Here is a 12499-nt window from a genome sequence, read left to right as displayed (position 1 = left end):
TAAAGGGGAATAAGACTTTTTTGGATCTGGAAGAGATACCTTTGGAAATTAGATGTGTTAAAACAAAAAGCTTTCAGAACTACTGCAGAGACATGATGATGAAAGGATAAGAAATTATCAACAGGAGTGCATAGATACTTTACAACAGTGTCTGATTTGGTATGGGGCAAAGTTTTGTTTACCAGAGTGGAGTACATTTTTTCGCATATAATTTGAGACCACTGTACTTGCTCAGTTTTTGATGTGATCTAACCAGTTTTTAAGCAATTGTGATAGTTAAATTTGAATAAGAACACCCGATTTTTAGTAGATTGCAAAGTTAGATAAGTAGAGCAAGGAGTGTGGACTTAAAGGTGTGAGAAATAGATAACAAATGGGGAGGGACCCAACACTGTTACCTGCGATACACCACCAGTGATGTGTTTGCTTTCAGAATTCACACCTGTGACTTCAACCACACAGCTTCTGTTAGAGAACCAGTCAACTGTCCAGTGTACAACATAAGTATTTATATTCACATTTACAAGTCCGTCAATAATGCCTGCATGGGAAATAGTGCAAAAGGCCTTGGCCAATTCCAGATATGCTGTATTTATTGCCTAACTGCTATCCACAGCTTCTGTGATTTGTTTTAAAGAAATGAATGAGGTTTTAGAAAGAGTCCAGGGTTAAGATATTTTCAATGGCCATATTAATGAAGTCTGAGATAATGTGTTCCATATCTTTACATATGAGGGTAGTAAAAATATTAAAGTAGGAAAGGAATTTAGGGTTAAAGGATCAGTCAGGGAATTTAGGTTTAGGGGGAGGGAGAGAGAGTTGGAGTTTAGGCTTAGGGATGGGTAGGGGAGTTTAGGTTTAGGGGGCAATCTAGAATTTAAGGCTTAGAGACAGGGAGTGAAGTTTTACAGTTAACAAGTGAGGACTTGAGTCAGGAGTTGGGAGGAGTTTTTGGATTAGAGTTTAGGCTGTGGTAGGGCTATACAATTTACATGGGTCAGGTGTTGGGATTGCTAAATAGTTAAGCAAGATCAGGCTAGCAGGACTTAGAGCACTTGTGTATTCAAGGAAATGTCAGTGTTGTGCGCTACTAGCATGTATGCATTTGTAGAAGACCCTATACATATATATATATATATATATATATATATATATATATAGGTTTACCTTTATTTTATGCAAGCGGGCATTTCAGTGAATCGAGTGACCGAATCATGGAAAGCTTCCGAGTACAAATGTCGAAAATTGGTTTAGCTGAAAAACATTTTCAACATTTGTCCATGTATTTCAATGGTTAAATGCATTTACATTGTAGCCATTCGAACATGTTAGTCACCGTTGTGAGTTTTGTGTGGGTGTCCTTTCGATGGAAGGACGTTGCAGAAACCATGTTCGATGAAATGAAAGTAAACTATATATATATGTATATGTATATATATATATATATATATATATATATATATATATATATATATATATATATATATATGTATATATATTTGTAATATAGAAAAGAAAGAGATAGATGGACTCTAAAGTTAGATACTGAAAAATGTAAATACAACAAACAAAATGAAGTATTAAAACCCCCACGGCATTAAGCATAAAAACAACTTTAATACAGTAACAAACTCTTCTTCAGATCTCCAGGAAGACTCAGTTGGGCTGTAAATTCAAAGTCTGGTATCTCTGGCATGAACCTCCAGCTGAGGAATTACTGCTGTTTATGTAAAGCCTTTTATATAGTCACTTATAAGGCCATTATAGACATCTAAAGGCACACTTCACATTTTTATGGATTTTACCCACATTTAAAGGCATACTCCATATTTGCACATAATACACACACACACACACACACACACACGCACACACACTGGGGGATGGTGTGGGGTATCAGATAAAGCCCTTGGTGTACAAATCAAAAATGTCTGCCCAAGCCACCTAATGTGACTTATAGGAGCTCATTCTAACCAAGTGCCAGAGTGTTTGCACAACATTTGCATGCTCTGATGGAGGCAGACAATAACTATGTCCAAACTAACATACTCCATCATATAACCTTTAGAAACTTTCTAATTAACATGCCCACTCCTAATAAACACCCAATGTACATAGGTACACAATTGGGTGGGTTAAGTGGCTAGGTTTATAAAAGCCCTGGTGGTCATTAGCCTAGTATATACCTATGAACTTATTTGGGGGGATCCATAATAGGGTAACATTCTAGTGTCTGGTCTACCCTCTCTGCGAGCTGAAGCTGCAGGCTGTTGTGGTGCTCGGTCAACAAGAGAGAATACAGAAGGAGGTAGAGGTCATTTTCATATGCATTTTTTCTTGCACAACACACCCTAGGACTGGAAAGCAAATAATGTGGAAAATATTCCAAATAAATGCAGCTATACTTTTTTATTATTTTTTACCTTATTGTCAGATGGGAAGGGATAGAGTAATGGAAGAGATGACATTCTATTTATAATGATCTTATTTGTGTTTAGAACTTTATTATCCTAATTACAATTTTATATTATAGCTACTTTTTTTAAATTTATTACATATTGAAAAAGCTATAGGCAGCTAGATTTTATACAGTGAGATGTAATTTTGCTTTGTGACATTTTTTTTATCTATCATTGTATCTAATAAACAAGCAAATATAATTGTAAAGAAAATGTTTATATTCAGGACTGTCCAGATTTTAAAAACAGGATGTGACATTGCCAAAGCGAATTTATGTGCATCTGCTTTTATTGAGCACAGTCAAAGTATACTTGTAAGTATAAATTTGCAGATTTGTTTGTAAAACATTTTTAAGTGGTTTTTCATTCTTCATTTAACATCTACAGTGATATTAGTACTGCTGATTTCCTTTAATTCTGATGGGAATATACCTGGACATTTCATAAACTACTGCATTCTTCCCTTCCTGATGATTTTTACAGTAACTTCATGAAAAATGCACAAGTCCAGCACTGTATGCCATTCAGTGGCCTCTTATAAGTATTTTTCTGCAGTTACGCTGTACTTTTTATGTTAACAGATGGAAAAGGTTCTTTCTCCTTTTTATTCAACTGATAAAATTTTCAGAAACAGTGAATGCCTAATTATACTCTATGCAACTTTAAAATTTTTTCAAACAGGCCTGATCAAGATGAGAAAAGCACAGGATTAAATGTTCTGACCTCGGTCAGAAATCGTCTGGGCAGGATTTCTGATCACAGTACCCTTTCTTCATCTCGAGTGATGCAGGGAATGACACGAAAGCAGTCAATACAACGTAAACTGCCATCTCTAAATGCAGACCCTTTGCGCTTGAAGACTGGTAATGTGTACAGCGATGAAGTTCTCAGAGGAAAGAAAATGTAAGTGACCTTTCTTGATCTGAGTGTCTGAGTTTCTTAAAGTTTTCTGTAAGCAGTCCTGTATGACCTTTCTAATGTTCAGTCTATGCATGTATACACAAAGAGTAGGTTTTCAAGCTGTGACAAATTATTGAGCAATGTGCAGCTTTTCTCCTCATAAGTCCAACTGTCAAGTATGAGTAGGTCTTTACTGTTCAATACTTTAATATTTGGTTTCTCAAACTAGCAAATAAACACATAAAGACATAAGCCCATTCATACCTTTCAACTGTCCAGATTTTCGAGAGAATGTTCAGGCTTTTGCCTCATATTTTTGGTCTGTTCCTCATAAAATTGTTTTTCCTACAAATCATTGAGGATTGAAGTCAGAAAATGAAATGCATTTGTGTTTTGGACTTCATACCCTTCAGAAAGTTTGGCATATTTGTCCTCCCATTATTTATAGGTTTGTCCAGATTTCTTGCTCTAAGAGGCTGAGAGGTATGAGTCCATCACTCCTTTTCAGGAAGTTTGCAGTAATTGCTGCCATATTCACTTCACTGGTAGCAGCAGTTGTCCTCGTATAACCTCTTTGGGAGGCCTCTGTGAATTGGTCCACTAGTTAAGCTCTGTGCAGTTAGGCTGCATGGTGTCTTTGTATGGGCCCCAAATGCTGTGAAGCATGTTTGCCCCTAGAAAACTGACATTTTTCTGACATCAGGAGGGAGGCAAGCTCATATATGGAATTTTGCATATGACTGAGCACTGCTTGTTAAATGAAAAAAAAATCTTAAATGTTAACATTTACTGTAGCTGTCCAGAGGAGCTACACTGAGTGAATGTGTTACTTTTGCTTTTGACATGCTTAGGATAGGAGACCCATATTCATGGTCTTCATTGTGCATAACACATTTATAAATGTGACTCAGAACTGCACAGCTGAACATCTACATTGATTACATCCCTTCAGTTACTAAACACAGACAGGTGGACTATGTTGGCAGTTATTTCTGCTTAGTGAGTAATATCTCTCTACATTGTCACATATTTTAACTTTGGCTTAGCTGGAATTATGCTTTGTTGCTAAGGATATGGTTTTCTGAATATGGCTTCCTATCCTTTTTTATTTTCCATTCTATATTATTCCCAACCTAGACATTGAGATGAAGAAAATCATTTTTATAAATTCTTCCTGTAGTCACACATTTCATGGACTGACTTAAAGGAGATAGGTTGGCACATATTTGAGCATCTCATACAGCTGTAGCTTGATCATAAGACTTCTCGATATTCCATTGTGAGTGAGTTCATTCTATGGGCTGACTGTAAATGCTGTGCATGTAAATAGGAAGGGCAGGATGTGAGGACCAGCATATACTAGAGTTAAGGTATTAGGTTTGTAACGAAATGTTGTTTAATATTTAATCTTACAGTTTTGTTAGACAGTTTTCTACCTAGTTAATCTAACTCCAGAATTAACAATGATTGTTAAGAATGAATTTGTTTTGCATAGGTTGTTCAGTGATTTGTGGGATTGGCAGTCTTACAGACACCACCACATTTATAAACTTTCTACATCCTATCAAGTTGATGCCTAAACATTACTGAGCTTGTTGGTGAGACAGGTGGTAATCTGATAGCCTGTCTTGTAGCAGTTTGACATAACTATTTATTGTGCCCTGGAAGTAATATGCTTAAGAGAGGCTCTAGCAGAAAAGTAGCTTGTCATCCATTATAATACCTCTCAACTGTCCAGATTTTTGCCTTATATTTTTGACCTGTTCCTCATAACATATGTGGTTTTCTGGCAAATCTCTGAAGATTGAATTCACTAAATAATAAGTTACATTTGGGAGTCAAACTTTATATCCTACAGAAAATGCATACTAACAGAGAAGCTGTTAGTCTATCAAATTTCTAAGTTTATAAAAGTAATACGAGTAAAAGTAATACCATAAATTCTGTCCCTATTTTTGACCTTTGACCCCTCCCACCCCCGCCCAGTTATTTTAGGCTTTGCCCAGATTTTTTGTACGCACATTATTTGCTAGTTCTAATGGTAACAAAATTGACACTAACAAAAAATATATTTATGAAAGACATCTACTCACATGGTGGTTTTTTTTTTGGATATGTAGCTAAAACAAGAAGCAATTATTTACCATCAGCCACTGACCATTGCAATAATCCAGCCCAGTGTCTTGTCGTCCCTACATTCTGATTTGGTCTGGCAGATTCAATAACAAGCAGTGTGGGGCAAAGTTTCATATAGTTAGTTGAGACCTGGTGTCTACAGCCATTTCTATTTCTATTTCTAAAAGTCTTCCAGTTCACGTTTCAGCTGTCAGGCTTATGACTCACTGGCCTTCAAGAAGCTTAACTGAGTAACCCCATGCTGAGAGTTTCTGCTTTATGTATAAATACAAGATTGTTAGAAGGAAGCCAATAACTGACTGGCCTCTCTCTATAATGGAGAAGATTGTTCCATAATATAGGACTACTGCATCTTTCGTGCATTTTTCTGTTATTGATACGTAATTTTGTATTAGGTTCTCTGATCTAGTGCTAGCTTTTCCATTCATAACTTAGACTTTCAAACACAACCAAATCAGAGCAGTATTATAAATCAAGCAGATGTCATTTCTGATTAGCATGAAAGAAACAAAATACAATAATTTCTGATTAGCATGCAAGAAACAAAATACAATGAAACTTTCTAAAGGATTTCTAACTAGTTCTAGTTTTCCAACACTATGACTATTCCAGTACAGATGTGGAATTAGTTCATGTGTCTTGTTTAATGGCTAAATAACTGAGGTATGAAATGGTGTAATGATTTCCTTAGAATGACTACATATGTCCTTTAGACTTAGAAGGGCTACAGAACATGATCTGCTAACTTTGGCATAAATCCGCTGGTCATAATTTAAATTGTTGTCTAGCATTGTCCCAGATCAGTAATGAAGATATCCTATCATGCTGTGACTTGTTTTATAATATTAGTTTATATTTATAGACTATCTTGTAGAACTTTGGCTTTTTGCTGATGTAATTACTATAAACAGTTTCCAACCTTAAGCATATTTGGCTACCTATAGTCCATTTCCAACTTTTATCTTTTAAATTTACATTTAAAAGAGAAGATGACACAGTACAGAACTCTGTTGAATACCACTGGTAACCCCCATTGAAAGAGGCAGGCAACCCCTCCCTGACTCCTGTCCCTTAAAAAGTGAGTTTCTACATAGAGTTAGACATTCAATGATTTTAATTTCTTACTTACTCCCTCTTGTGGACTACTGAAAAAAATACCTTAGCAAGCTCAAGACAAGCAGTAGTCAGTTTTAGCTTTTCATTAAGTGCTACTGTTACCTCTTCAAAGAATGCCACACAGTTCAGAAACCAATATCTGCTCTTAACATATCCATACTGTTGCATGTCTAACAAAAGTAATTCCCTGGTGTTATTTTGGGATAATTTCCAAGATGACTGTTCTCATGATTTTGCATAGAATACTGGTTAGACTAATAAATTCTTTAGATAAAATAAGACTCCCTCACCTTCTTTGTGAATTAGTATCACTACAACCCATCTCCACTGATTAGGGACATGTTTGCAGGTTAACATTTTCTTTAACATGTTTGATATTGGTTTAATTAAAACGTCCTTCTCTCTCTATATGAAACAAACAGGTATGTCATCTGGTGAGATGAGATGTGACTTGTGAAATGTTCTTGTGGCAACAATTTCAGTTCCTATAGTTTCAAAAGGGATGCACCCCCTTATTTCTGTAGTTCTCTGGTATACATGATAATAAAGCTGCTGATTGTGAATTCTACTGACCTTTTACTGTATCCTGTGTCTGGGTTATAACGTTGTTGTTTAGGGTGGCACAGTGGTGCAGCGGTTAACATTGTCACCTCACAGCAAGAGGTTTACCGGTTTGATTCTCAGCTGGGGTGCCTTCTGTGTGGAGTTTGCATGTCCTCCCTGTGTTACCTCCAGGTACTCTGGTTTCCTCCCACATTCCAAAGACATGCATCTGGAGTATTTCTCCCCAGGCCTCTGCTGAAAACAGGCTCTGTGGAACCTAGTCAGACTTTCCCGGTCAACAAATGATAAATAAAAAAAAAAAAATTGTTTAATTATAATGTGTAGCATGCACATTTTGTTTTCATTTTCAGATGTCATTAACGAATATCTAATTACTGCTTTTAGCCTTTGAGACAAAGTTGAATTCATTGCTCGAGCTGGAAGATTTGATTAGAGAGTTGAGCAGTTTGTTCATTTTATTTAATCTGTACTTGTTTATTATATCTAGTATAATTTTGAAGGATAAGTAATGTCTGTTTAGTGTGGTGTGTATTTCATTACTTTTGAGATTGCACCAAAGAGTTTTCTTTGAATTTACCTGCATGTTTTTGCCTCACCAGAAGGCACTCGTGAATGCAGGTGTTACTAATATTCAGGTAGTACATGGTGCATGCTGATTACAGTCCAGTATTCAGGAAAAGGCAAATCAGACCCAGCCTTAACAAAGATTTACATACCCCCCTGCTTATTTTGTTAAGGTCAGGTCCCACACCAGGCAATAAAATCTGCCTGCACTGACTAGCAAATGACAGTGTCAGAACAAAACATTTGCTTCTGCCTTCTCTCCATACCCTTAACATGTCTCTAACTTCCTGTAAAAGAAAAAAAAAAAGTTAAGAGAGTTGATAAAATAACAGGATTCACCTGCATGATCTGAAGAATGCTAATGATGAAACTTAAATGTGTGTCATTATTTGGTGAATTAAAGCCTCAGTGGTTTGTCTGAAAATCACATATTTTATGAGGAACAGACCAAAAATATAAAGCAATAATCTGGATATCCTGTGAAAACCTAGACATTTAAGAGGTACAGAGGTGAGTGTAAAGTTAACAGACTGCATTACACTACCTCTCTGACATTGCTCACTTAGTGCTTTATGGCTTTGAAAGCCAGGAAAACATTTAGCATTTTTCCCCTTTAACTAGTAGTACATGGAGCAGATAAAGTTCCACATAGTACAAAGAGTTAAGATTGTTTCACTGATCATAACCCTGTTTTCAACATGGATGCCAAGATTTACCTCTTGAGCTTCGTTCACAAAATGAATTTCTTGACATCCATGTCTTAAACACGTAATAAGTTATGATCTGAGAGCCAATTATAATCCTCTATATTCTTGACAGCATCCTGAGCAGAGTTTTGTGGCTTAGTGAGAATTGTATCCCATTCTGTTTTCAGACTTATGTCATTCACTGCATTATATTTTCCACAGCTAAAGTCAAGCATGGATGATTTATTTAGGACCAGATTTGATTTTGCTCTTAGGTTAAAGATAGTGCTATCATGATTTGTTTTAATTACAGAGAGTATAAGCATGGTTGAGAAACAGGGAGGTTTGGGGTTATTTAATGTGATAAATGAGATATTGCTATCCCCAGTTAGATTTCATAATGTTTATTTCAAATTATTTTGAATCTCACGTTTAATGAATATTTCAGCATATTTATTTGATGTTGAGTAGTTTACCCAGTCAGCATTTTATAGATAATCCCCATAAACGTTGCACTGATTGTATTTAAATTGATTTTTATATTTTGGAGTTTACTCAGGTAATCCTCTTGCTCTGCAGGGGACAAAAGCAATGTGCCTTCGACTCTTATAAAATCATATCCAGTACCAATGATTATTGTAGGAGAAATCTCTATCCCTTAGCATTATTTATGACTTCTAACCCTTTAGGTGTTCTTTTACAAATTCTGAAACACTACCGTTCCTCTCAGTAGTCTGTAATTTATGTTGCTATGACTTTTTTTTCTCTGATAACCACTGATGTTCATCATATTAATCACTGCTGCAGTAGCCTAGGCCACATAGGATATAACAGCAGTCCAGCTTCCAAACCATCAAGGCACCTTTCATGCACCCAAATCATTAGTCAGCTCACACTGAACTGACTATAAAAAGCAGGCTTGAGCACCAAGCCCTTCAGAGCTTTCTTGCTGTTGAAAAGAACACTCCTCTGTGGGCTTTAGGGGAATGACGCTTGGCTTGATCTGCTCCTTTGCTGGACAGTAAAGTTCTCTTTGGGGAAAAACTTTCTGTATCAAAAAATATAGTTTCATTGTATTTTTCTGCTTAGGAAAGTTATTTTAAGCTAGAAGATTGTGTTTTAATAGACTGTCATGAGACTTTGCTGTACTTTTAAATGGGAGCATATTTTTTTTTTCTCTCAGTACGAATTTTTTTAAGTAATTGAAAACAATTTTTTTCTGTGGAACAATTGTCTTTATTTCACTTTTTTAGGGGCTGGTAAAATATTTTAGTATTTTATACTGTGTTTTTGTGTCAAAATGAGAGTTTTAACAGCTTTAACATTTTACTGGCTTGTGCTGCTTGTTTTCCCTGGGAAAAAGGCAACATTTTCAGCTTAACCATGGAACAAACTTAACTACTGGTACTATGGCCGGTCCTTTTTCCAGCCATAAAAACAAAAAGTTAAGCAAACAGCCTTTGCCACCACCGCAAGCTAGCAATTTGCCTCAGCCACAGGTGGGTGACTCTCCTGTAACAATAGCTGGTTCCTCAGAGCACTCATCTTTTATCCCAGATCCCTCTGGTGTAGCACCTACATGGACCAGGGGTTAGCTATGTCCTGCGGATACTAGGATCCCTTCAGTGGACAAGGGAAAGCAACAACTATTGGTCCTGGGAAAGGAACCAAGGAAGGCTTACCTCTTTAGTTTGAATGTTGAATACATCCCGGGGGAAGCTGCTGCTATTGCCATTAATAACACTGTTGGCCCCATTTTTCCTGTCAAAAAGAAATAGAAAAACTAAACATGCATCTAGTCCTCCTTACATTTCTTTAGACAAGAGTAGGTTACTGGTTCTGGCTCAGGGTTTAATTCAGGCTATTGATCCTTCTCATGAGGTGGTTTCTGGTAAAAGGAAGAGAGATACCTCTTTTTCTGAAGAGATTTAAGATTCTGAATCTGCATTGGAAGATGAAGGGATATATACAGGGGTTTCTCCTCAGATTTCTGATTCAGACTCCGAGGAGAACTCTTTCTGTTCTTGCTGTAGGGGTTTCTCTTTCTTGGAGAATATTTCTAGAATGTGCCAGTGATTTCAGTGGGAGAAACCTGAGGTTTCTCAGTCACTTAGAAAACACTGAGAGCTGTTACAGAAAGAATTGCCAGAACCTTCACACATTCCTTCAGCTCATTTCTATCAGCTTTGGAGGATGTGCATGTCACTACCTGCAATTTTCCATACAGTCAACACCTGTCCCTAAAAAGACACACAGAATGCATAAAGTTCCTTAGTCTTTCAAGTTTTTACACACTCGTCCAAAATCAGACCCAGCAGCAGTAGCTTTGGTTAATCCTACTACTGCTAAACATTTGATTAATTCCAGTCCTTCTGTTTCTGACAAGGATGGGAAGATTATTGATATATATGGGAAAAGTGTATGCTCCTGCCACTTTGATTTTCAAGAATTTTGAATTGTCAGGCTCATATGTTAAAGTTTATTCTGACAAATTGCAATGAGGAAGGTTTTGTCCACAGTTTCTACTTTAAATAATTTAGTTTCTTCCATTTTATAGGTCACAGCTCATTGTTTATGGTGTGTGTATGAGTCAGTTGATTCATTGTTTACCGTGTGTGTGTGTGTGTGTGTATATGAGTCAGTTGATACTTCCTGTAGGATTATGGCCACTGGTACTGTCTTGAAGAGATTTGCCTTGCTGCATTCTTTGAACCTCCCAGATGATGTGAAAAATGAAATTGTAAATTCTCCTTAGGAGAAAGAGATTTAGTTTTTGGTCCCTCTGCTGCTGAGGTTATCAAAAAGTGTGATAAGAGGGGTAAGCTGTTTCAAGAAATCTCTTAAGATTTTCAGCCCTCCTTTTCCATATTTTCTAAGGGATTCTTTGACCCTTCATCCAGTTTTGGCAAAAAATGAAATTAACAGTCTTATCAAAATGTTGGTAGAAAGACATTTAAGATATAATGGCAAGGGGTCCCCAAAAATTTAGGATCCTCCAAACCCAAGGATAGTTCAACAAGTCAGAAGGACTATTTAAGGGTCCTTGTATCTCCTCTCACCTTAGCAGTCCATTTTCCCTTCCAAAAAGTCTGAATCACCACTTTGCTCTTTGGAAACAGACTGTATCAGACAAATAGGTTTTGATAATCATTCATCGACAGATAATTAGAGATAGAAGTGGGAGGAAATTCCTCCTTTCCAGGGGGTGATTCCTCATCCATCAGACCAGAATATTTAATATATATTTGTCTCAGGGAGAGATAGAACAATCCCTCCTTCCCAGATTGGGAAAGGTTTTTATCCAAGGATGTTTTTAGTGCCAAAGAAAGAAAATGCTTAGAGGTCAGTTTTAGATATTTCTTTCATAAACCTATTTGTGATAGTGCCCAAGTTCAAACTGCTGTGACTTCACAACCTCTTCTTTCTCATTTAAGTTTCCTGGTAACTCTAGATTTCAAAGATGTTTATCATCACATTCCTATTCATCCGGACATCATGTGTTTCTTAAGGTTTTGTGTGTCTCTATCTCATTATCAGTTCTCTGCCTTACCCTTTACGCTCCACTGCACCAAAAGTGTTAACAAATTTTGTAGCTCCAGTTATAGCTTATTGCAAGTTGCAAGGTATCCACATTTTCTGTATTTAGATATCTTGCTTATATTTGGAGAGTCTTTTTCAAACTTCACATGGGTAAGAGATCTCTTAAACATGCTAGGATTCCAGGAGAGCATTCAAAAGTCTTTTTTGGTTCCTTCACATAAGATTGTGTTTCTAGGGTGTCAGCTAGACACCTCAGTTCAAAGAGCTTTTCTTTCACAGGAATAAAATAGATCTGTAGGTAGATCTAAGATTTTCCACTCAGACTTTGGTCACTGCGAGGGAACACTTCAGGATTTTGGGAGTCATGACAGCTATGATTCTTAGGATACCCCTGACAAGACTTCACATGAGAAAGATACAATGGTATCTGAAGTCTCTTTGGTCCCAGTACCACCATAATTTTGTCTTTTCAAATCCCAGGGCTGGGGTTTGTCAGAAGAGAAATCACTTGGTGGAGGCAACAAATTTCCCTCG

The 12499-nt window shown here is 36.7% G+C and overlaps 1 protein-coding gene across 1 annotated transcript in view; it reads left to right on the top strand.

Moving 5' to 3' along the window:
* FAM149A (family with sequence similarity 149 member A) overlaps window positions 1-12499 on the top strand; it is a 641502-nt gene that overhangs the window by 553668 nt on the left and 75335 nt on the right. The window contains exon 10 of the mRNA XM_044062512.1: window positions 3141-3362. Within this exon, the coding sequence (XP_043918447.1) occupies window positions 3141-3362 (222 nt within the window). The remainder of the gene's footprint in view (window positions 1-3140; window positions 3363-12499) is intronic.

This window comes from Protopterus annectens, chromosome 2.part1, assembly GCF_019279795.1.
Source record: "Protopterus annectens isolate FY-2018-M chromosome 2.part1, PAN1.0, whole genome shotgun sequence".
Taxonomy (NCBI): Eukaryota; Metazoa; Chordata; order Ceratodontiformes; family Protopteridae; genus Protopterus; species Protopterus annectens.
The sequence above is the reverse complement of the archived record's forward strand: the minus strand, read 5'-3'. Positions and strand labels throughout refer to the sequence as shown.